Below are 27,033 nucleotides of genomic sequence, written 5' to 3' on the forward strand. Positions count from 1 at the left end.
AGATGGATTCTCAGTCTTGGTTTATCCATATGGCTGAACATATGAATGATTTAAGAGTTTCAAGATCATTGCATTCATGGAAGAATAATTTGTTAATCTGAATTTCAAAATTAGTTTTCCTTCTGCTGCATGATATAAAGAGTTTGCACTATAGCTTTTGCAGTTTTAAAAAATATTTGCTACCAAAGTGTTGACATTTAATGTAATCTCATTTTCAGTCACGGCATTCTTAAATGCAATTTGAACGGGATTAGTAATGTAACCAGTTGAGGATGAACTTTGTTTTTGAAAGATGAAGGTGAGGAAAGCCCGAGAATGAAGTAAGGTCTTTGTCCTGTTCACATTTAGGGTACATATGCATGTCACAATAAACTATGGTTTGTGTTAAACCAGTGATCCCCAAACATTTTGGGGCTACCACCCCTTTTCCTTTTGGATGACAACCATATAACCCCCCAACACCTACCTCTTGATATTAGGTCTGCTATTCGTGCTGCTTCCAATTGGCCAACAGCATCTACCTCAGTCACATCCAGCTCTCTGTCTTCCCTGCCTCCTCTTCTTTCTCCCATGTGTGAACACAGGAGCGGCCCAGGTGTGCTCCTTGCTCTCACCCACACTGGGTTTACAGTAAAAGGAAGGCCAGCTGGCTGCCTGCTCAGGTGCTGCTAAGGGAGCAGCACCTGAGCAGCCAGTCATCTTGGGAGCAGCAAACAAGCAGTTGGCTGAATAGCAACGGAGAGGCCTCTTGTTGCAAAGGCGTGAGGTGAGGCTTTTCAGTCACTACTTGAGTGGCTGCTCCCAAGATGACCCAAATTCTAGTTCCAGCAAGCTTTGTAGCTGTTAATTATACTATGAGAGACTTAAATAGCCTGAAATCATAAGATCTTGTCTGATCTTGGAAACTAAGCAGAGTCAGCCCTGGTTTGTCACTGAATCAGAGACTTCCATGGAATACGAGGTTGGAGACTGTGAACTTTATCGCACTGTGTCCTTCCGTTCCATTCTGAGCATGGAATGGAAGGAGCAGGGACGAGTGCGGAACGAGTGGGGGACGGATTTTACCGCACACACCCGTCCCTCATTCGTTCCGTTCCCCCCTCTTCTGTTCTTAATCCGTTCCAGAGGGGGCAATTTTTGAGAACTGTTCTGAACAGTTCTCAAAAAGCGTTCCCTCTGGAACGGAATGGGCAGGTAAGAGAGGGGGAACAGAACGAGTGAGGGACAGGTGTGTGCGGTAAAATCCGTCCCCCACTCGTTCCGTTTCCTGCCGTGCCGTGCCGAGAACGGCTCTCAACCCCAGTGCGATAAAGTTTTATATTTCAAAGGAAGGCCATGGCAAAAACCACTTCTGAATATTCCTTGCCCAAGAAAACCCTAAGAAATTGATGGGGCTACCATAAACCAACAGATGACTTGAAGGCACACAGTAAATATACTGTGACCTGTTAGCAGATGTTGGTTTGGTCATCACAGTGAAACAGACTTCCAGAAACTACACCATAACTTGCTGTGATGTTTGAACTCAGATTTTGTCTGGCTATTTGCAAACCTAGTAGTCTGTCAGGATTGGTGCCACTGGTTTCAAAGTGGGTAGGGCCTTTTAAATATAGTCAGCTGTTTTAATAAGTGGATGTTCTTTCCCTTAACATCTGCTTTTGTCAATCTTTGTGGAAAGTTATCTTGAAAGATATGGCATAGTTTCTTTTTTGCTTCTGATGTTAGGTTAGACATTTTGTTCTTAAGTGGTACAGGATTTGAAATCAGAGGCCCGGTACATACCTGTGATGTAGTGCGGGCTGGCAGCAGCAGTTTTTCTGCCAGTGGGAAACTGCAGACACCAAATGGCGCAGCTTCCCGCTGGCAGAAAAAGAACCCGCAAAAAGCGGGTTCTTTTTACGCCGCAGTAGCGGCATAAGAAGTGCTGTGTGGATGCTGCGTGGCAGTTGTGTAACAATGGCAGTGCCCATCTGTACAGGGCACCACCATTTTGACGCAATGATGAAGTGTTAGGGTTAAGAGGCATCTGCAAGCGCCACCCTGAGGCAACGCTAGCACATCATCAGTATGTGCTACAGGGCCCGTCTGTACCAGGCCAATATGACCATAACATCCTTGCAGGAAAATTTTGGTATAATAAATAAATAATTAATAATATATTAATGTGCCACTTAAATAACACACAAGAGACCTAACATTACACCAACAAGAGACTAAAATAGGGAGCCTAAAGGGGCAGCTTCAAGCTGCCCCTGAGAAAGCTGGATCAGGGCTGCAGTAACCACATGCTGCAGTCCTGATCTGACTTTTTGCTGGCCCAAAAAGAAACAGCAAAAAGCTGCTCATTTTTGAGCAGGCAAAAAGCCATTTTTTCTGCTGCTGCTGCAGCTTTGTGGTGCTCCTGTGGCATATAAATGCAACACCACTGGAATGCTGCAAATCTGCCCACTGTGTGTTTGGGAGGGCTTCACAGCGGCTTCATGTCAGCTTGGGACGTGTATCGTCTAAATGACACGCCCCGAGCCGCCAGGAAGCTGCTGCAAAGGGGACGTCTGTTTTGCAAAGTTGCTGGTTCTCCTAGGTTGGTGAGGAATCACAATAATTTGTTTCTCTGACAACTAAATGCCATCAGATTTAAAGTGTTGCACAAAAAGAAATGTGCATATTTAATATAGTCATGGCAAAATCTACTGGTATATGTTTAATAGTTCACACATATTCCTAGTATTTGTTTTCTTTTTAGTTTGTGGAAAACCAAATGATAACAGATTGTAGTTAATTTGATTTCATGTTGCTTACTGTGAGAAGAACTTTCATATTAGATGTAAGGCTAGTGCAGACATTATGTGGTAACTTACAACTTGTATATTCTCGTATATTCTTCCCACTTGCAAAGTTCTCCTACCTTTCAATTCTGCTTTCATTGTGGCTAAGTCTGTGTCATTACTGATGAGAACATAATTAAAGATTATAGACCTTAGTTATCATTGCGTTCCCAGTTAGCTGTAAACATACTTTTGCTGATATAGAATAGACCATTGTTAAAAACAAATTATGCAAGAAAGAGTACACGAACCTCTGCTCAAACAGTGAGTTGCAAGCCACTGTGGCCAGTATCCAAGGTTCTACTTCTACTGGTTTCTGTTGCTTCTGATAGTGGACTCCAGACTTTTCCTTCCTTTTGCCCTCTGTGGCACTAAAAACCTGTTCTGGGAGGTTTCCCTGCACTCTTGTTAAAGGACATATAGGAGGTCCCAGAAGTGAGTGGCAGTTGTAAGCAATGAAATTCAGTGGAAGTATGCTGTTAGGTCCAGGACAAGGTCTCATCTGCATTGCCCTGTTTTAGCTGTAACAGATACTTTACTTTTTAAGCTTATTCAGACTTTCTTTGCAATGCTGCTTTGTGTCTGTCAATTTAGAGCTCTTGTTTGTAAAACAATGAAACATACCATTTCATGTTGTTCCTACAGCATAAGAAAAAGTATGCTGTAGGCCTTCCAAAGTTCATGTCCTGTTTAGATGACCCACCCTCAACTTGGAATACTACTGTGTGACAGGGAGGGCAGGATAATCATAGTGGCCACATCCCTTCTGTTAACGTCTCCTTTGGTGATGCCATTGCTTTCTCTGCATACCTTATGGAGACACCCTACATTTTTTTCAAAATTTGAGAGATCAGTCATTTTATTTGCACTCTTCCACATGAAGAGTATAGTGCTTGAAGATGGATCAAATCTTAACTGAAAGTGTGTTTGATCTATGGGATTACGTCTAGCCTACTTAATGTCTGAACCATTTAATCATGCAGTTGAAGGGTGATGGAAAATTTAGTAATTCTTAGTAAGGTAACTATTATTTGTGGCAAAGCAGATAACTTTGAACTAAATAATCAGAGTAATTCCTGCCTTCCATTTTTTATCATCAGCTACTACCATGGGTTGCGGGCTAAACAAGCTGGAAAAGCATGATGAAAAACGACCTGGTAACATCTACTCAACTCTGAAGAGGCCTCAAGTAGAAACAAAAATAGATATTTTCTATGAATATCATTTCCTGGAATTTACAACTCTAACTGATGGTAAGTCAGTTCTCTGTTTTTTGTGTTAAAAGCATTGTACCCATGATGGTTGTCATAATTCAGGTTGTAATGAGTAAGAACAAGCTACCACAGCATTTGAGAACTCAACAAATGTCTCCTTTTATTCGGTGTTCTACATCACAGATGGACACTTTTTGAATGCAACTCTGATCATCCCAATCCAGCATAGCTAGTGATGAGGGACTGTGGGACTGTAGCTCAAAATGTCTGGAGAGCCAAAGGTTTATTGTACTCTGGTTTGATACCCATGACACATTGGACCTCTGTTATAATGGACCTCTTTAAATTTCTTTCTACTGAGTAGATTCTGTGCTTAGCAACAACATTTGTTCTGACCTGCTTAACGCCTTCTCAAAATCTACAGAGGTTAGCTTCTTGAAAGTGACCTCATGACTTTTGGGCATAGCTAAACAGGATTCTAAATATGTCATTGGCAAGTGGCAACACTGACAGGATTTTTAAATAAATGAACAGTGAGACAAATAGCAGTTGTGAGGGCAAGATTTTTATTAGGACTGTGAATTTTTTGGGGGAGGGGGGGAGAATGGTCATGACACCTCTTCATACCTGCCCTGTAGCATTCCATGAATTTTCAGTTTGGTCTTCAGATAAAGAATCACATACTTTTCTATTAGCATTCATTAAATATAGGCTTTCTGTTCCTCTGCAGTTTGTTCTAGATGAAGTATAGATGTCCTTTTAAGGTTGAGCAAGGGATTTTGTCAGGTGCCATAATGACATTTGGGACTATGCATAGAGTCATTTGAGTACTTGTTGGCCATTATTCAAAGGTTGTGTCACCCATATACAGAGGAAACTCCTAGCTTCTAGGAATTGACTTTTTATGTTTCATTTTTTAATGAGATAACAAAACCAAAATTGGGGGGGGGGGGGGGGGAAATCAGGGGATAGTACATTAAAACTTTGATTTTGCTTTGATTTCATGGTTTCTGTCTAAATTGTCAATTTTTTCTAATGCTGTACTTACCTTTCAAACTCTTCTAAGTCTGTTTATGCTGCCCCATTTCCTGGCCCATTCAGTGTTGTTGTTTTTAAAAGCACTTGTGGTGTTAAAAATAGCTTTTTAGCAGTTGAGGTGATCATGTTGTCTGGTAGGGTCATGTGGAAAAAAAAATAGTTTTATGCTAACAATCCTGTGATTTATGACTTAACTGGCACTAATCTTCTTTAATACAAACCCACTTTATTCTAGCATTAAACTTGCATTAATATTTCTTACTGGAAGAGGAAAACGAAGTGTTGTAGAAGCTCTGTATTTAAAAAATCAGTGAGAGTATGCTTCCTGTTTCAATGTATGCAAAATAAGGTACAAAATGTTATACAGGACCAATTAATATGTATCTTGTATCATCGAGAAGTCACATCATGTACTGTAGGGATAGGAATACATCTTATTTTCAAACATTTTGGAATATGCTTAAGGGTATTCTAAATTCAACCAAGTTCTGCTTAAATATTTTGAATTATGTGGGTTCATTTAGTCCTCCAGCATTGGCAAAGTCCAAACATAATAAGCTATTGGCAGTTTTTTATATATCAGTAAGTAGGATGGACCAAAACAAATGGGAAGGAATATAATGTAATCCAGATGCTAGAACATGTATGGAATGCAACAAAGTGGCATGGGTTCAAAATAAGGGTAAAATCAGGCTTGCACCTTAGTCTGTAGAGGTTTGTGTTTTCTTTGGAAAAAAAGAAATATAAAACTAATGTTGATATTAGTGAAATTTAAAAGATTATTCCAGTCAGATGAAGGTATTTTTTCCTCTTTCAGTTAATTCAAGAAAATTTAAAATAGTGTGTACTCCTCAGCTTCATAACAGAAAGAAAAGGTAGTCAAAATAAAATATAAAATAAATGTGAAGGAAATAAATCTAAATCTGGGCTGTGAAATACGGGTTATATATTTGCTACCACTAGTGATGTATAGTTTAGAGGCAGAGGAATATTTTATTCTTGGTCTTGGCTTGAATTGGTAGAAATGTATGTAGCCAACTATTTTCATGGGACTGAATCAATTGTAGTTTACATCAAGCTGTTAAAAGCCTCCTGGGCTGCATCTGCACTGCAGAAATAATCCAGGTTGATATTTTAACTGCCATGGCTCGATGCTTTGCAATTCTGGGAACTTTAGTTTGTTGTGATACCAGCATTCTCTAACAGAGAAGGCTAAATGTCTCACAGAACTACAGTTCCCAGAATTCCACAGCATTGAGCCATGGCAGTTAAAGCGGTGGCAAACTGGATTATTTCTGCAGTGCAGATGTAGTCTAAGTTAGCCCACTTTCACATCCAGTTCAGCATTCTCCATAGACATTAGATGTGCAAAGATGAATCAGAGGGATTTCTTGTGAGGAGGAAGGAGAACCTTGGGTGCAAAAAGGTGGAGCAACACAAAGAGCCAACTGCTTTGAAAGTACTGAAAAAGTATGGTTGGTGTGAGCCATGGCTGATGTCAGAGGGGAACAGCACATATTGGTAGTGCCCAGAAGGCAGCAATGTCGGTGACCCAGTAATAGCAGCAGAGGAGGTAGAGGTGAAAGCTGCCTCGCCCCTGGCCCTGCTGCCATAACAGTCTCCACCAGCATGACCCCTGTCACCAAGGCAGCAATGGAGACTGTCCGAGAGTGCAGGTCCTAATCTAGCACAGAGGAGATGCTTGGAGCAATTGGGTCAGTGATGCTAAACTTCATGAGAATGGCAAAGCTGCCTCAGAAGAAAGTTGAAAGGAATACAGGGGGAAAAACAAGAAGCGATGCAACTTTGTAGAGAGGTGAGCAAAAGGAGAAAACTGCAGAGATGGAGGAAGAAGGATCCATAATCGTCTGCGGTAAAGGATGTACAATGTTTGTCTTCTTGACAAAGAACATTACCAATGGTACCTCCAGCAAGTGCAAATTGATAACTCTCTTGCAAGGTCAGGTCAGTGCACTGCAGCTATGTGTTGCTTCTCTTCAGTACATCAGAGAACAGGAGGACTTCCTGGATAGAACACAAGGAGAATTGATCCTACAGAACCAACAGGAAGAAACTGCCAAGGAAAAAGAAGAGTCCTCCTAACAGTGCAGAGACACCCTGGGGTAAACAAGAGCTAATCATATAGATGGGATTGAGAACCTCTTGAATTATGCATTTGCTTCCTACATCTTCAGGAGGATAGCAGCAGTCAGTGATGGCTAACCTTTTTAGGTTCGCGTGCTGTGGGTGGGGCTTCTGCCCCCCGGGGGCAGAGCTTCTGCCCTCTGGGGCTGGCACTGAATGTAACCAAGTGGCAATTAGCCAACTATCCTGAGACTGGTGTGAATAACTTTCTCACTTGCTTCTTTGTCTAAATGCAGCCAGACACCATGAACATATGTGGTTGTGTAAAAACCATGACTGGTGGGGCTTTTAATGCAAGTATTAGGATCCAGGGCAGTTTTATGTGTGAGGTGCAACATTCTGCATTTACTGTGTATACTATGTATAAGTCTAGAAATTTTAGTCAATAAATTAATCCAAAAAACCTAACTCAACTTATCCATGGGTCAATGTAAGTACTGTACTTTGACTCTTATCAAAAAGGGATCACCTCCTGGTGAAAGCCAAGATTGTAATTTGTTATGGAACCACTGATCCACCGTCTCTCTGCTCTCTCATCCATCCAGTCTTTAGTGTGAGCACAAACTTCCTGTAATTTTGTAAGTTCTTTGGCACTGTTTTCCTTTCCTTCATCCTTTATATCCTTTGTTACATGCCCATAAGTTTTAACCTTGACTTATCCACAGGTCATATCAGAATCCATAATTTTGGTCCTTAAAACCCGCCCTCGACCTATAAATGATATACTTTATTTATTTATTTATTTATTTATTTATTTATTTAAATAACACTTTTTCCCAATATGAGACCAAAGTAGACTTTGTTAAATTACTGTTTAATAGTGGAAAATATCTATAGGCCCTGCATAGATAGAATCATAGAGTTGGAAGAGGCCTCAAGGGCCATCCAGTATTCAGTATGACGTGGCACATGCTAAAACATACAAATAATAATTAATTAGGTACAAATAATTTTGTGGAACTCTATTTTAAATAATTTTTGTGATATATAACAGATCTAGCTATGTCTTCTCCTTCTAGTTTTCCATCACTAGTGATTTTTAAAAAAAATGAATAATAGTGATGATTTATCTCTTAAAATGTTGCTTTTTTTTGGATGGGTGGTTCTATATGACTTAAAATTGATTAGGCACTTTATTTTTCCAGCATTGGAAGTTACCTAATTTCCTTGTTCCACTTTGGAAAGCAGATGGAATCATAAAGAAAATAAGCAATCCTAAGCTTTAGTTCCTTGTATTCAACGTTTCACCCAACCTATTTGTCTTTACTCTTCCTGTATCCATTGTGCCTGTATTGCAGAACAGGCATGGAGTGGTAGAACCAACAGTGAAAATAGTCCACAGTGTTACTAAATAATAACTTTCAAGCAGTTTGGCATAAAAAAAAGACAGGACTGTAGTATTCCAGACTGTAGGCAAGCAGTATTTTATCAGTCTAGTAGGCAAACCCACAGGTGGTAAGGATGTAGAGGATGGCAGAGCAAGGTAGAGAATTATGTACTTGTAGTCCAGGCTATATGGTATGGGCATGAGGCTTTTAGCCATTCCAGTTATAGAACTGATTTTGTAAGGTAGATCCTTCTAGTGTTGTGTTCCAGCTGTTTATTCTGTCATACTGAACACCTAAGCTTAAAATACTAATTGTAACAGAGAAAATATCAGAGAAAATTTTAGAACTGCAAGAGAAAGAGGAAGGGAATCCAATTAGGAACCATTTGGAACTCAGTTTGAACCACAGTGTGATTCAGACAACCAAATTTATAGTAGGTGGGGGAAGAGGCAATCACATCTCATAGCTACTTCAATGTGCAGTTCAGGAAGCTGGGAGAAGTTTTATCCTCCTTGCATGTTTTCTCAATGTTTATTTCCATTAAAGTAATATTTAACACAATCATGGAACTAATGAAACTGTGCCTGGCTTCCTGCAAATATATTGTTTTGTGTCTGATTGTATAAAAAAGCACTCAACTGTGAACTAAGAATATGGTCTGAAATTAAGCATAACAAAATCCTGTGGTGCTTCAACAGCTGACAAATACACTGAGGAATAAGCTTGTGTGGCTTCTATGAATGTATATAAATGTGTATATAAACAATTTATATACATATCAGTTCCAAGAAAGTCTGTTTTACACATGGGGCCAAGGGACCAAGAAACCAGAGACAATAGAAGGTATGTTACATTCCTGCATACAGCAGACATTAACCCCAAATCCACATCTATAATCAGTATGACCTACTCTTAACTCACAACTACTATTGTCCTAAGGCTGCTTCCAGATGAAAAGCTCCAAGCCATTACCCTGTGAAAATCATTGTGTGGCTATTCAGTCATTTTGCCTAAACAGATTTTCTCTGACGAGAAAAGAGGGAAGAAGTGGTGGAAAAATGTGAGAGTGGCTATCCATTTAAATCAGTGGTTCCCAACCTTCCTAATGCCGTGACCCTTTAATACAGTTCTTCATGATGTGGTGACCCAAACACATGAAATTATTTTCATTGCTACTTCATAACTGTAATTAAATAGGTGTTTTCCAATGGTCTTAGGCGACCCCCATGAAAGGGTCATTCAACCACCAAAGGGGTCCTGACCCACAGGTTGGGAACCACTGATTTAAATCTATCTATCTATCTATCTATCTATCTATCTATCTGAGATATTCTTAGTTCAGGACCAACACTTGGTGGAAATGCATACTTGTGAACTTTATTGTAGAAGTGTATGCATAATTTGAAATTGTTGGTTTTTAAATGCCTAATTATGTTAATTTTAAGCCTGGACTTGAACAACAATGGCCAGCATGTGCAGTTCAGCTGACCATCTTGTGATAATGGGAATTCACTTGAACACCCACACAACTGTTGCTTGTTGATAGACAGATGGTTACGATTTAAGTGGTGACAGCTTCCCTGCTGAGAGAAGATGGGAAATTGTGTCTTTTGGACTAAGATTTAATGTAAACCACCAAATGCAGAAGAATGTAAATTATTTTTATGGAAGGAGGGGGAAAACTTTTAGTGGCTGTCAGTCATAGAGCCATCAAGAGAAATTCTAATGGCTTCTTATTGTCTGAAAAGTACAGATTTTATTCACTAAAATGTGATTTAGAATAGATGGTGCTTTCTTTTCTTTTGTAGCTGGTCTTTCACTGTATGGTTTGAAGAGTAATATATAGACCCCCCACACACACACACACACTTCAGCAGATGGACAGACTCAGACCATTACAGGCAAGGGCTTTATCCTGTTCACAGTTCCAAGAGCTGGCTTCCTTATTCTCCAAACCATGTGTTTTTTTCCATAGCAAAGCTATGCCTTTCCTACCAAGGAGAACAGTGTAGCTGGTCATTGCATCTCTCATTGATCATCAGTTTCTTCAATTACATGAGCAGTCTTTTTTACCCTCTCATCCTTTGTCTTTGCTTGGGAAATTGTACTAGTCCCTTTAGCTCACCAGCTTCCAAGGAGCTTGCTGACACCTCTTCATATTTTTTTTACTACTTAGAATATTCACAGTGTTTGTACAATGCGTTATTGCATTAGCTTTTAAAAATAGTTGGTGGAAGATCAACAGGAAATGTGAAAGGGAAGACAAATAGGTATGTAGAAACTTCTGTCTTGGAGAGTACAGTTGTTCAGGGAACAATACACCAGGGGCGTAGCCAGGATTTTAGGAAGGGGGGGGGAATCCAGACTAAATGCCACCATTATAATGGGGCTTGGGTGCGGCAGCGCAGCAGCACGCACCATTCATTTTTATAATGGAAGGGGGGGTCTGGACCCCAAGGACCCCCCCTTGGCTACGTCCCTGAATACACACATGTAGCTTCAATTTAATCATTAGATTAAACCTGCCCTTCCTGGATGCTCCTAATGTCACCCCATGTGCTGTCTCTCTTCTCTCCCCTGTTCTTAACCTTATTTATCATCAGGTGCTGATTCTCCTCATTTCCTGTCTTACCAGCCAGTGGCAACTCTATTTTCTCTTTCGTTTAACTTTTAGAAGACTTTCATGCCATAGAATAATACTACAATCATGCCTAGCATGTTGGTTATCTCTGAGATCCTGTGAGGTTGCTTAGAGACCATCTAGTAAAGAGAAAATGCCAGGTGTGACTCTGGTTCCTCAGCAGTGCATCTGACCAAAGCTCAGAAGACAGTGAGAGCAAGCAAGTTCAGCGCATTTAGTCTGGCTCTTCAGCACAAGCCTGCTTATGTGGGAGACCCTACCAGCAGCTTTGCTCCTGTTAGCATAATCTCTTGCCTCATGAGAACATGCACTGTGGAAAGGTTGTCCTAGAGTGGACCTCGCAAATCTAGATAGTGAAAAACTTTCAAATTTCTTATCCTTATCCAAATAGATTTCTTTTTCCTGACAAATAATTTTCCCCAAGGTCAGTTTTAGAAGAAAGCACATTTCAAAAGATTGTTTTGATTTGTATGTACGGGAAGTCTCTAGCTTTCCAAAAAGGTCTTTTACTGAATATACACAATTTTCTAGTTTAGGTGTCTAACATTTTCTCCTACAGCTTGACATGTTTTCTGTGACTTGCTATAGTTAATATGTTAAGTAGAATCCAGTGAAATCTCATTGATAGAATGTTTTCTGTCAGCAAACCGGGGAGGGAATGCTTCTTGCTTTCACATTACAGCCCCCTCAACATGCCTCTATATCTGCTTAAATGTCTGGGGCATGTTTCAGAACAGATTAAGGTACAGAGTCCTGCTGAAGGAAGGAGTAGGGGTAAGTCCCTAAAAGCAAAAGACTGCATAATTTCACTTAATATACTGAAACACTCTCTCCCTTTTAAAATTTGATCTGTTGTTTTTAAAAAATTGACCTGCAGTTGTCATTATACCTTATATTGTTCTTAATTTTCTGACTTCTCTGTTGCAGAGATTGCTGTTTTAAGCAAATAACATCAACTATGCAAAACAATGAATGTTAACATTGCAGTTTGATTAAATAAGCAGTGGGAACTACCCCTCCTATGTTGCAGTATTTACTAGACTGGGTGAAATGTTGAAATAGACTCTCTCAGATGGTCACTGTATCCTTCATATCACTAGTGTTCAGCATTTTGTATCCCCAAAGATCCCCAAAAGAGTAAAACCTGAGGAGCAGCCAATGAAATCCACAAGTGAAAAAGGGAAGCCTATCAAGATGCTGGAAAATGTTTTTTGTTTTTGTTTTAGTTTGTCTCTTAGTTTTTTGTTTTTTTAAAGAAAGGACAGTCTTTTCATCATCTTGAAACATATCTCCTTTTTGTCTTAGGTATCTTACATCCCACCAATCACTATCTAAGAACCTAGGTCTCACCATGATAGAAACAGAAAATCCAGCCCTTTCTCAGAGGAGAATTTTTTTATGTTTATAGACAATTTGTTCTTATATTTATCTTTTATTGTAAGTTTTAAAGATATTAAAAATTGCAATAGTATTGTTGGGAGTAAACCCAAATGAGCAAAAACAATTCCATTATTAATTGAAAATTATAGCAACAGTGTTGAGTATAAAGTTTATGCTCTGATTGTACTTATAAAGATGCTAACTCTGTTGATTGCAAGATTGACAGGTTGGCAGTTCGAGGCTCAGGTGCCACATGACGGGGTCAGCTCCTATCACTAGTCCCTGCTTCTGCCAACCTAGCAGTTCAAAAGCATGCAAATGCAAGTATTGTAGATAAATACATACCTCTTTGGTGAGAAGGTAAACAGTGTTCTGTGCAATCATGCTGGCCACATGATCACAGAGTAGTCTCTGACAACGCTGGCTCTTTGGTTTAGTAATGGAGATGAGCACTGCCCCCTACGGTTGGACACGACTTGACAACTTTGTCAGCGGGTAATACCTTTACCTTTTACCTTAGTGCTTATAAAACATAAAGATAATAAATGTAAAGTTGTAGTAGTGTTGGAGTAAATGTTATTGGTAATATTAAAACACTAAACAAAAATAATTGTAATACAAATCCTGAAAACCATCTTCACCACTTCTGTATCTTACTGGCAGTGTGTGCACCACAGGTTGAGGACCACTCCTTTAGAGTATTTATATGCTTATCATGTTACTCTGGTTGTTTATCATGTAAAGATGTTTGCTTTTTGTGAGCTTGCTCTTGTACAGTGTTATTTTTAAAAAAAATAAGAGGCCTCTCACAGACTTGGAGTGTATGTATCCTTTTATCTTATGCTACATCCTTTTGAAAAATCTTTGGCAAGATGCTGAAATCTGTATCTTTTCTATGAGAGGCCCCCAGATTATGTCAGAGTACTTTCTAGTTTTTAAAGTACTCTTTCATTATGATATAAGTAACATCTGGGCTTGGAGTTTGTGGAATGAAAAAATGAAGAGTATCAGAAAGGGATCAGGGAAAGGGAAATTTTGTTGGGTTTTTTTTGGTTTTTAAATCTGAAAAGCAAAACTTGATTTGGCATTTTACATAAGGGACACCATTTTACTGTGCCATTGTATATGATTCATGGTTTTTGGTATCAAGGTGTGTCCTGGAACCAAACTCCTACCAGATATCAAGAGCATACTGCAAATTATAAATTTATTTAATTTTAATTGTGTGTGTGTGTGTGTGTGTGTGTGTGTGTGTAAGTGTAAACTGGTGTGCTGCATTTTTAATCTGTTGTTGAAAATATGTTCTAAAGATGCTTTTAAGTTTTTAAACTGTTTTTAATCATGTTTTTAAAAATAATATTGTTATTCAATTCTTTTTAATTTTTGGAAATAGCTGTTTCAACCTGTTCTTTTTAAAATTATTGTAAGCCACATTGAATCCCATCTTGGGAGAAAGACAGGATATAAATTCAATACATAAATATAAAAATTGGCAGTGTTTCACTTAAGGTCAGGTCTTGTTGAAAGCCAGAACTTCTTGAACGAAGAGCTGTTGTAAGAGAGGAAAAGCTTTGTTTAATACAGAAGATGGAAAAGTCTATTCATATTGAAAGTGGGAGTGAGAATTGTGTGTCCCTCCAAATGTTGTTCAGCTGTAACTCTCAACATTCCTTACCATTGGCTATGCTGGCTATGGCTGCTGGGAATTGCAGTTAAGCTTCATCTGGAGGGGCACACAATTCCCACTTTTGACTTAAAGTATATTTTGACAATTTTTTTCCCAAATAGGCCACTTTTTCTTTTGTTTTTATCCAAAGAGGAAACAGAAAATAGGATTACGTGTTCTACGCTGATATAGGTTTGTGAATTTGTCTTGCAACAAATAATAAAATTACAGTTGCATATATCAGGTGGCCAAGGATTTTAAATTAGATTTGTAATGCAAATTATATAAAATGAATGAGTAGAAAGGGATCATCCATTTCTTTTAAGACAGCTTCTCTAAATCTTTTTCATGCCCTGATAAAACTGATCTTTCCACTGAGCAATGTGTTTGTGTTTGTGTGTGTGACAGCTACTTTTACTTGTTTAACCAATAGTTTGTTGTGTGCCTTCAAGTCCTTTCTGATTTATGGTGACCCTAAGGTGAACTTATCATAGGATTTTCTGAGGCTAAGAGTGTGTGACTTGCTTAAGATCACCCAGTGGGTTTTCATGGCAAAGCGATGATTTGAGTCCTGGTCTCCAGAGTCCCCTGTGCTCAAACCACTATGACAAGCTGCCTTCTAACCAATACTATCTGCTTGCAAATTAAGAACTGTAATTATCATTTTGTCTTTCTTGATAGGATCTGGTTTCATCCTGTTCTGGCAGTATTTAATTTTGTACATAAACAGATGTCAAAACTTTTATTTCATGCAATGCTGCTAAAAGAAGCCAAATATTATATGTAAAAGTTTTCCTTCTTAAAATGGCAAAATGCTATAGTTTCTGGGTGATAAGGAAATTTATATGGGCATTGCCTCTGAAGATTGTGTGGTACCAAAGAGTTTCTTAGCTACCCATCCACCCATTCCTTTTCTCCATGCTCACCAAATTTGCAATAACAAAACTGACAGGAAGTGCAAGGAGTGCAGCTTGATAACAAAAAGTCAGACAATAACCAAGTATTTTATTCAGTGAACATGTGGTGAAGAACAATGAAAATTATCTTGGAGAATATGTTTTAATTTTAGCTATTTGATCATTTGAAAAGCTTCATCAAGGCAGTCAACCCAGCTGGCTAAAAAAGAGGCAAGACTACAGAGAGAGACAGATGCTGCTTCTGAGCTGAGCTTTCTGAAATAAATAACACAATACAATACAAAACAAAATGAAATAAAAATTACTCTGAAACAGTTCCAAACTTTGCACAACGAGGACTTAACAAGAGACCACTTATTGTGCCATTCTTTTTTCCTCCCCCACCCCACTTTTTGTTTTGAGATCTAGGATGCAAGTATATGTTAATTTGTTTTGCATTTTAATAAACAGTACAATGGATAGTGGCAAATTAATTCATACGATTTAGCACCCTTTGTCAGTTCTTATGTCAGGAAACAATGTTTAAGTAAGAGCAGTGATGCAGAGCTGAGCTAGCAAAGCATAACAACAGCAGACTGATGCTTATTCATATTTTATTAGCATCTGTATCATCCTTTAACTTCCCCACAACTCCATCAACTTAATTTGTAAGCTTCATAGTTTATTCTCTTTCAGATTAACTCCTTTTATCATTTCATTTGGAAATATGTGGCATCTCTAGGACTCTTCACAGCACTGAAATCTTAAATTTTTTATGTCTCTTATAACAGGTGAAGGCTCCCCGTCTCTCCCTTCCCCTCCCTCTCTTGGTTGATATGATGCTCTGTGCCCAATGAATGTTCATGAGAAGCTGGTGTTCGCTTCGCACACCTGCCAGACTTCTGCCCATTGATCAAGAGGTGTGATTCACATCAGAAGTTAATGAGAGTTTTCCTTCCCCTTTTAAAGACATTTCCTTCCTCACAGAAAAGCTATATCTGATCTTTAGAAATGTGTATTCTCTTTCTCTTTTCTAGTAAGTGTTCTTTGTATCACTTTGCATGAACTACTAGCAAGAAATTTTCACCTTACATCTCCTCGTGACAGCCTATTCTATTCTGTCTCACAAGATGGGCAGTAGAACATAATTGGATATTTAAGTGTCTCTCCCCCTCCCCCCAGATAGGAAAGTGAAGATATTGATGTCTACATATCAGTTTGGATTTAACTTTTTAATTCCTCCATTTTTGAAGAGACATTTGTGATGGCTTGCAGTGTTACTCTTCTTCATGTTTTATTTAGTGTATAGAAATTAAGAAGCATTAATTACATTAATTTCTATTGGCAAAGATTCAATGACATCTTTCAGTATCCAGTGCCAGTGGATGCAGGACTTTTCCCCTCCCACTGTAGCTTTTTGTGGTGCCCAGAACCTGCCCCAGGTGGTTTGCCAGCTTTCTGGCCAGGTTTTTAAGGTAGAAGAAGAGAGGGGTTGCAGGAGAGAGGCAGGTCACTATTCTCAACGAACCATAAGGACCCAGCAAAAGTAAACTATTCTGAGGTGCATTCTTTGGGTTGGATGTACATTAAATTAATTGTGTATAGATCTCATTGAAATAAACAGGACAACATACTAATAGCTTAATTCCCACTCAAGTATAACTAACAAACTCTGGCTGTATCTACTGCCTTTAATCCTTACATGGGCAAATGAAAAACAAAACAAAACTCAGTCTAATGACTTAATTGGAGGAATTTTCAGTTCCTAGTTGGAATTCCAGAGTGTTGCAGAATATAAAAATATTGAAGGGAATGTTTGTGATGCAACATCCACAATGCCCAAATCTTATACAGTACAATACTTATTGGATATTGAGTGACAAGCAAGAATTTGATATTTAATATTAATGTTTGTTAATATTAATGTTTGTTCAATTCAAGTGTTGGGATTTACAACCCAGCCCAACCCAAACCAACGCTTCTTCTTTGGATACTGGCACTTCTTCTTTGAATACCAACACCTAACTTTGAATACCAACACCTTTGAATATCAACACCGTATACATGGCGCACGTAGCAATGATGTTGCAGCTGCGGCACGCCCAAATGTCACAGCTGTGATGTCATCGCGCCATCTCCGGTGTTTTGCTGTGGCGCAGCTGCCACAAAAAGGAGCCACTTCTGCGCGCTCCTTTTTTGCTATGCAGCGGTACCACACAATTTGGTTGCTTTGGAACCATTGTGCAGCAACAAGAGGCGGTTTCTGGCTGCCTTTTGCTGGCGCTGTGCACCGCACCTAATAAGGTGTTTTTTAGTCACTCCAAATTCTTTGCGAATCTGTTTGAGGGTTTTATGTGGGTTTCCCCCCTTCAGTACAGTCACTCACTTTTTACAGTACTTCCAACTAGAGCCAATGTGGTATAGTGGTTTGAGAGTTGGGCTGGGATTATGGAGACATGAAACCCACTGGGTGACCTTGGGCAAGTCACATGCTCTCAGCCTCAGGGGAATGCAGTTGCAAACCTCCTCTGAAAAAATCTTACCAAGAAACCCCCATATTATGTTCACCTTAGGATTGCCATACAAATGATTTGAAGACATGCATGCATGCATGCCGAAGTTTTAACTATTTTTTTTATTGAGCACTTTCAGTTGCACATCACTTAACTTTATGAAAAGATATCTTATATTTTGTGGGAAATGGGAAGTCAGTAGTATAAAGTCTAAAAGGATCAGATACTTTTCTGAATAATTATGGAATTATATATAATAAATAAATAAATAAATAAACTTTATTCTTATACACCGCCTTTCTGCCACAGCAATCAAGGCGGCTTACATGACTAGAATATATTGGAATAATACTCTCTATAAATAAATTGATCCCCCTTTAAAACAGGATTAAATTATGGATTTTGAGATGACTTGTGGATAAGTCCAGTGTAAAATTTAGGGACATGTAACATAGGATATAAAAGATGAAGGAAAGGAAAACTGTGCCAAAGTGCATCCCCTGCACACTCCAGTGATGCTACTGAGCATCTCTGTCTTGTCTGCATTCACCTTCAGTTTGTTTTTCCTAATCCAGCCCATTACCTCCTCTAAGCATTCATTCAGAGGAGACACTATACTTCACTGAGGTTGTATTTGAAAGTGTGGAGAAATATATTTGGGTGCCATCAACATACTGATAACACCCTGCCCCGTGCCTCTGTACGATCTCTCCCAGCAGTTCCATGTAGATTTTAAATAGCATTGGGGATAGGATGGCACCTTGTGGTATGCCATATAACAGCTCCTTTTTGGAGGAGCAGCTGTCCACAAACCCCACCATCTGGAATCTGCCTGAGAGATAGGACTGGAACCACTGAAGCATAGTGCCTCCGATTCCCAAATCCTCAAATGCTACTGAGAGGTCCAAAAGCACCAGCAGGGACACACTCCCCCCCCCCCCCCCCGTCAATACTTAGGTGAAGATCATTCACTATGGCGACTATAGCAATCTCAACTCCGTATTCTGCTCTGAAGCTGTTTTTAAATGAGTCTAGATAATTTATTTCTTCCCAGTCTGCCTGGAGTTGGAAGTCAACTGCTGTTTTGGTCACCTTGCTCAGAAAAGGGAGATTTGAAACTGGTCTATAGTTGCTTAAGTCCAGGGAGGACTTTTTTTAGAAGTGATCATGCCACCATTTTTTAAAAACATAATGGAAAAAACCATGACAACCTTCTCCCTGAGACATGCATTAATAATATACAGTGCGCCCGCGTTATACGCGGGCGTGCTATACGCAACTTTGAACTTATGCGCTCAAGCCGTGTTGGAGCGTGTGGGGCGCAAGGGGCGGCACATCCCATTCGGATGAATGGGCACGCACCTGTAGCGCCATCACGCACACAAGCCCATTCACTTGAATGGGGCTCAAGCATAGGTGGAATTCGCCTTATGGGGGGGTCCGGAACGGATCCCCCACATAAGGCGAGGTTTGACTGTATTGTAATTGAGATCTAATTGCATCTCCTCCCTGGATGACCAGGCAAGAAGGACAGGAGTCAAGAGGAGAAGTTGTCTTTCTTACTTGCTCCAGAAGCTTGTCTACATCTGTGGTACTCACCAATTGGAACTGATCCAGTCTAATTCTACTCATAGAGTCTCTGGACGCTCCATTGTCAGCTTCTGCTATGCTCTTACCATAGGTCTGCTTGTCTTTTGTAGGCTTTGGGGATGAACAGAGAATACCAACCAATTAATTTGAATTGATTGGCTGGTAGACAGGGACAAGTGAAGCCTGGTTGAAGGTTTCATTTGTGTCTCAGGCAGGGATATTTAAGGCTTTTCCCTAGACCTCCAGCCTCAGTTGCAGCTTCATGCCCACCCATCCTCCCCCAGTTTGTGAGCTGCATGTTGTATGTTCTTCATTTCACCTTAGATCCTATATAGTGAGAAAGTAAGGATAATAAATAAATAAACATCACAATATTTGGTGGGGAGAAGGTTGGTGTGGGACTCTGATCCAGGATGAGAGTAGTTAGGTTTGGCATGGCCATCAAGAATGGAAAGAGAGTCCCCTAATGGGACTTTGAGCTTGTGGGCAGCAAGGGTCATGCCCACCTCAGGTATGTGTGTCTATTTTATCACATCTCAGGTGGCAGAGGAACCACACCATGGCATCTGCCCATGTGGAAACCGTTGATTGTGTGGCAAGTAATAAAGCTCATTGATCAATATTTTGGTTGGTGGATGCCATGTGAGTGCTACTTCTGTATGCACTTGTTATCAATAAAAGTTGTGACCTATTTTATCTCAACAAATATCTACGTGTGATCTTATGGAGCAAAAGTATACTTGCTCTATACCTGAAAAACAGTTGACTTGTGAACTGGATACAGTGCTGTTTGTAGGCTTTGGCTGTTCACTGTTCCCTCACCCCCTGACAAGAGAAGAGCCACGAGTTATCTTCATCAGTGTGTTCTCACCTAATTTGAATACACCTTAGGCCATCTTTTCCCAAACTGGTATCTGCAAGATGTTTGGGGATGAAATTCCACTCAATTCCAGCCAACATGGCTGAGGGAGCATGGAAGCTGAAGTCTGGCATATAAAGAGATCAGCAGATTCATAAATTATGGTTTAGAGAGGAATCTGTTTTGTTTTTGGTATTGCTACTCAGCTGGAGAGAAATGGTGTATGAGAACAAAGACAAGGGAAAAAATAATTTATTCTGAAATGGTACACTTGTCTAAACCAGGTCTTGTACCATGAGACACATTTTTTCTGTCTTTGTTTAACTGTTTAACCTAATTATTGCATGTTTGAGTAGCACTGTTCCTGAATGTTACTAATGATGTGTGTTCTAATACACTGAGAAATAAAGAGAAAAACTCCTCTGAGGTCTTATTTGCAGATCATTCTTTTTCCAGTAGCATTTTTATTCTCTTTAAAGTTTTAAATAATATAATAAAAGTAATCATGAGAAATCTGTTTTTATGGAAACGTTGTATATATGCCTTGCATATTTATTAATGGTTTGTTTAATGGGATTATTTATTTTACTCCTTCAAAGCTAGAGGAGATCCTGAGTGTCACATAACATAATATATCAAGAAAAAAAAGCATAAATATTTAGAAGTTTTTTCTTCTTTAGTAATCAATGTCACTTTGAGGTTTTGTTTGCACAAAAGTTTTCTGTTTTCCTTCCCTCCCTCCGCCCTTCCTTCCCTCTTATATTTTAAGATATAGATATAAATAAGTCACATAGATTTATTTAACAACATTAATGTCTTGGATAGTTTGCTTCATGCAGTACTGCATTTTTTTTAGTAGATTCACAGTAATTAATTTGGCATGTCCATCAATTTGGTTGTGGTTGTTTCTGGAATTGTTAATGGTTTTATTTTGTAGTATTGCTTGGATGTAGTTATTCAAAGGAGTTTTGAGAAATGAAGAGGGAGACTGTTCCCCTATAGACATGATAATATAAGAAGTATATCATAACTTTTATTGAGGCTACTAAGTCATGATAGATAATGCAACCCCTGCATTATTATTCTACTCTGATTTTTGTCTGTGCATCCTGTCATGGATCAATCCTTAGGTGACAAAACAAAGTTTCAGGAATAAACATCTTGATGCAAATCTCAGACATGCCAATTAGGTCTTGCAGTTGTTGAAGTTGAGGAAGTGAGTGTAAATAGCCTGTCAAAATTGTCCATTTGGTGGGCAGAAAATTGGGGAGGGGGCATTCCACCAGATTTGCCTAAATTGTACTTCATAGCTATTGAATCTGACAACAGTTCATTGAAAGAACCCAACTAGAACTGTTTTAATAGCACTTTGGGTTAGGGTTGATTGTGGCTAGAGAACCTGTTCGTTATGCTTAGAGTGGTTTACCTAGTGTATTTAACTCCCGGGGTGGATAATTTTTTTTATGTGAAGGGAGAACCCATTTGTCAGTCATTGTTCCCTGAAGAGGTGCAGGTTTTGCTATTCTAATTAATATTTTGGAAACCTGAATATTGAGCATTAATATGCTCAGCCACTGCTAACATAGTTACTTTCTCTCCACTATTAACAATTAGTTTTTCTACCTTTTCCTAAGTTAGAAAGTACAGAGAAAACACACACACTTTCTCTCACACACAAATCTATTGTTGATGGCTGGGAGGAAAATTTGGCCCAGTTATTTAAACAATTTAGACAGTTAGGAAGGCAGGTTTTACATTTTTTTTCACCATCCATGGAAACATAGATAGGAGTTATAGGGCTGAGTGCAATCAAATGTAGGATTTCTTAAAAAGGTGGGAAGGGGAATCTCATTAGCATTAGCTGGGTACAGTGACTGTATCTGATGGGAGATATAAGCCATGGACATCTAGAGGGTTACATTTTCCCACCTCAGGACTCACACAAGGCTTGAAACAGAATCTGTTGCTGTACTTTATCACACAACATTGTCTGCCCAGTAGTTGGTCTGTAGTCCATCTGTTGCTGGAGGACTCCTTCTCATTGACGGGAAAAAAATCTGTCAATGCCTTCCAATCACACTGCTTTTCCACTGTTGATGCACACGTGATACGTTCCTCCCAAAGTTGTTCCAATATATGGGCAGTCATGTGGTGTGAGCAGGCATGATACTGGTCCTCTCCACCTCTCTCTGGCTGATTTTTTTTGCTCCGATTTCTTTTATTTTCTTTAATTTTTATACTTAATGGATTGCCATGATTGTGCAATTGTGGTAAAATAAAAATGAATAAATACAGACTGAAAAGCATATGCGGAAGGGCATAGGGCAGAGAGGCAGGGTCATGCAGGCAGGCGTATACAAGACAGAGGCTGAGACAAGCAGCAGCATGGTGATTTGGAAGAGCTGTGTGATAACTGTCCCTAACCCTGCATGTTTACCTTTCCTAGACCAAGGAGTTTATCGCACCGGGGATAAAATGTTCCCTGATGCGTTCTAACGTGCACGAGCGGGGCCGCGCACGGAGCGTGATGGGAACCTGATGGGGCCCAGAACGCGACTTTACCACACAAGGAACGCCGCCGCCGCCGCTGTGCGTTCCCATCGGGTTCCAGGGGACGCCATTTCTGGGAACTGTTTCAAAGCGTTCCCAGAAATGGCGCCCTCTGGAACCCAATGGGAACGCGATGGGAGCGTGCGGCGGCGGCGTTCCCTGTGCGTAAAGTTGCGTTCTGGGCCCCATCGGGTTCCCATCATGCTCCGTGCGCAGCCCCGCTTGTGCACGTTAGAACGCATCGGGGAACGTTTTATCCCTGGTGCGATAAATTCCCAACAGAATTGAGACGCCTTTTGAGCCTGGTGTGATAAAGTCCTTGTTCCAGTGAGGCATGTATAGAATCTGCCTGGGGATTCAGACCCTGGTCCTCCAGAATCCTAGTCCAACATATCACTGGTATACTTCCTTAATTTCATTTGAACTTCCTTCCAAGTAGGCCACATGACTCCACTCTAATGATCTCAATAAGAAGAATCTTGTTGTCAGTTAGTGCTTTGATGATGATGATGATGATGATGATGATGATGATGATGATGATAGAATAATACCTTGCCAGCTTGTGAACAGCTACATGGTGGTGCTTTAAATGGGGCTAGCCTGAAGAAAGAGGCTCCTCCCTCCTTAACTGTCATCCTTCGGCCTGTGAGGGAGAGAAAAGGCTGGCCCAGCGCCATCAGGGCTAGGCTGAAGGAAGAGGCCCCTCCCTCCTTAACTGTCATCCTTCGGCCTGTGAGGGAGAGAATAGGCTGGTCCAGCTCCATCAGGGCTAGCCTGAAGAAAGAGGCTCCTCCCTCCTTAACTGTCATCTTTCAACCTGTGAGGGAGAGAATAGGCTGGCCCAGCTCCATCAGGGCTAGCCTGAAGAAAGAGGCTATTATTATTATTATTATTATTATTATTATTATTATTAAAGATAACAGCTTTACAGTAATTTAATTCTCAGGTATACCTCCCTCCCCAATGTGCTGAGGGTTTGCAACGTGTATATGTGTATCACTTTCTTGATTTCTTAACTAATTTTTGACTAAATGTGATTTAGTGAAGAGCATCCTACCACATTACAAGCCATGGTTCTTTTTATTCCATATTTTAAAGATTTCCCATTCTAGTGTCCAAAGTCTTGGTTAATGAATATGCATATGATTGAGCTGTGCAAAACTGCCTGTGGGCAATTAGCTTCCTGTTCTTTTTTTTACTCTAAAGCTTTAATCAGCAGACAGGGATAAGCCCTAAATAAATTTAAAGCAATTGCTACTGCCAAACCTTCAAAATATCCGACTTTCAGATTTCAGATTTCCTTACAAAACTGAGTTTGGTGAACGAAAGGAGAAAGTTAAGTCACAGGTGCTTTAAAAGTTTAAGGAGGAAATAAAGAAAAAGGAGTGGGGTTGCAACTTCGCTCTAGTGCCCCTTAAGGGCTCCCCAGACATCAAGGGCATAGTCTGCATGTGTGCACATGCTCATACACACTCAAGCAAACAAGTGAGCAAGCGAGTGATTCTCCTTGTATTATTATCCCCCACTCCCCTCAGTGTTCTAGCCTCATGTGCATGCAGATAGTAACAACAATTTGTCAACATATCCTGGCTGCTGTGAGCTGGAGTGTCATGTATGATCAGCTGATAAGCAGAAGGGCCATTCAGGTGGTGGCACACCTTAGTATTTGGAGGTCATTGAGGAAAATTAATTGGAATATTGTAAACTATCAGGAGTGACATTTAATACACTGCTTCTCAGATAGGAAATTATACATTAAAAATTATTTATTACCAATTAGTCTGAATGCCTCTTCACATTCTGAATTTTTTACCAAATGTACAGAGAGAATGTTGGTTAATCAGCTAGCATTCATCAGATGTTGGTAGATGTTGGAGATGGTATTCAGCAGGTTCTTGGGAATATTTTTCTTAAATCAAAATTAAAGTATATTTTTAGGATAAATAAAATTATAAATGCACCAGCTAGCTCAAAGTTTTACCATAAGCATTTATCAAAAACACACAACAATGGCAACTTAACAGGCAAGCAAAGGTTATTTAAAGCATTATAGCATGTATTAATCTGATATGACAAAATCCATCCAGGACAGGGAAAGGACAGGCTTCTTACTTGTAACTGTAGTTCTTTGAGTTGAATTCACATGGCTCAATGCACTGTTTGGAAACTTCTAGAACATCTATATGTGATTTTTGGCTTTAACCCCACCCACTCTAAGGAAACTGTAATGACACTTCCACCATGTTACCTCAGTTCCATGGATGCTGTAAAAGCAGCATCCAAAAATCTTAAGATAGGCAGGGCATGGAGGAGGATGGGTGGAGTTGTGTGAATTGACAGATGATCACTTGAAGAACTAAAGTTACAGGTAGGTAGGTAACCTGTCTCTTTCTTCATGGTCTCTGTGATTCACACAGTTGGGAGACTCCCGGTAGACAGATTTGAGCAGGTCGGTCTTTCTTGGCCATCTCTTAATCATAATGCCTCCCATTTTGAGAAGCACTACAAACAAACAGGCAGTCCTTTCTGTCTTGGAGGAAAAGCCTCTGTGAAGCCCTAAAGACATGAGTCCTGTCAACTTAGAATGCAAAGGCTCTCCTGAATTGAGGCAGTGTAGAGTCTGCTCCAAGTCCAAAGTCAGGTTTGGCAACAATGCAGGCAATACATTGTCATGATTGATGTGGAATGCCGAGATAACTTTAGGAAGAAAGGTAATGTCGAGTCTGAGAATGACCTTGTCCCAATGGAGTATGGAAGATCTACCTTAAATATGCAGAGTTCACCTGCTCGCCTGGAAGATCTAATGGCAGCCAGGAATGCTGTTATGCATGTGAGCAATTTGATGTCACGAGATGCCAAGAGCTCAAATTTTCTGGTCAATTGGAACAGCACCAATTCTAAGGTCCACTGCAGTGTCTTCAGCCTAGAGGATGAAGTTTCTTATAACCCTTCAGAAATGTCTTCACCAATCACTCCTGGAAAAGAGATGGTTTACCATTGAGCTGGAAGTATGCCAATATAGTGGCCACATAACAGCTAATAGAGGAAAGGGAAAGACCTCTTTGAGAAAGTGTGAGACTTTCATTATTATGATATAGAGGTTATTATTAGTCTAGTATGAAGAGCAGGGATTCCATGACGGGCGGGTTACAGACCGCCCGTTTGGGGCGGCCTGCACCCGCCCCTTTCCCCGCTGTATTGGGGCCTCAGCTGCCAGACCGGCAGCCTCTGAGGCCCCGATCTGCCGCTTTGCAGGCCGCGGGGAAGCGGCAAAAAGCCTCTTCCTCACGGCCTAGAAAGGGGTGTCCTTGGGGCTTGAAGCCCCAAGGACACCCGGCGACGGCAGGGAGGAGGAGAAAGGGGCCGCTTGGCCCCTTTCTCCTCTGCGTCGCTGGGCGCAGCCATGTAAAGGCTGCGCCCAGCGATGCAAACCCCAGAAGGAGCTCTGATTCGGAGCTCCTTCTTACACCGTGGAAAGAGCGCTCTAGGCGCCCTTGCGCGGCGCAAAGATGTCATGTCTGCGCCGCCTCGTTTGGAGGCGGCGCAGTCGTGACGTCGTAATGGCGGCGGCCGTGTGGAACGGCCGCTGCCGTTTTGTATGGACTCAGTTCGTGCTAGGGTTAGGGGCGTCTGGAAGAGACGCCCCTTTCTAACCCTAGCACAGACTGAGTCCATCCTAGGGTGCCCGTCTGTAACGGGCCAAAGTATCGTCTTTATTTGTACGTTTTCTATCTCCTCTCTTTGTGTTTAGAAGAGTAGAATTTCTTCAACTTCCATCAGGCATGGGGAACCTGTGGAATTCTAGTTGTTGAACTACAATTCTCTTTATTTCTCACCATTGGACAGACTGGGTAGTTCTGATAGGAATTAGAGTCCAACAACATCAAGAGGGAGCCAGGTCCTCCAATCCTCAATTGCCTCCAAGTTTATATTTCTGCACTTACATGAAGAAGAAGTGAAACTCTGAAAGTACTATCTTTGGAGTTTCCAGCCTCAATCTACAAAACCAAACTTAAATTGATTTTCACTTATGAGTCTTATAGCATCCAATCAGTAGGTCTCTTCTACAAACAGGATTTCAGCCAATGTGCCCTCAGTGAGACCTTAGTTATCTTATGAAGGGATTTCTAGTGGGATAATTGTTGCAGCAGACACAACAGGGAGTCTTATAGAACCTTGCAGACTAACAAATTTATCATGATATAGGTTTTTATGGAATAGTTGGCAGGCATATATGTACATATGGGGCAGGAATGGGAATGAGTGAGGTCAGAAAGAAATGAAATAGAAAAATTAGACTGGGATGCTTGCCTAGAAATAAAATTCCTAGCACTGACAAATTAGTTAATACAGTATATGTACTAAGATGAATAACCATTATCTTGATT

At 40.2% G+C, this 27,033-nt stretch overlaps 1 protein-coding gene across 6 annotated transcripts in view; it reads left to right on the forward strand.

Annotated features, from left to right (window-relative positions):
* The window catches only part of RFTN1 (raftlin, lipid raft linker 1), a 147,055-nt gene that overhangs the window by 11,226 nt on the left and 108,796 nt on the right, over positions 1 to 27,033 (forward strand). For 5 of the 6 annotated variants that reach the window (XR_016281931.1, XM_089532988.1, XM_089532989.1 and 2 more), the window contains one exon: positions 3,926 to 4,078. Coding sequence is in view for 5 of the 6 variants with exons in the window: in XM_089532988.1 (XP_089389114.1) it covers positions 3,926 to 4,078 (153 nt within the window). In the remaining variant the exon portion in view is untranslated. Of the gene's footprint in view, positions 1 to 218; positions 299 to 3,925; positions 4,079 to 27,033 lie in introns of all 6 variants that reach the window. The other variant, XM_089532987.1, reaches the window with a different exon arrangement.

The sequence above is a fragment of the Sceloporus occidentalis genome, unplaced genomic scaffold (assembly GCF_023333645.1).
Source record: "Sceloporus occidentalis isolate IW3139 unplaced genomic scaffold, rSceOcc1.0.p SCAF_7, whole genome shotgun sequence".
Lineage (NCBI taxonomy): Eukaryota > Metazoa > Chordata > Lepidosauria > Squamata > Phrynosomatidae > Sceloporus > Sceloporus occidentalis.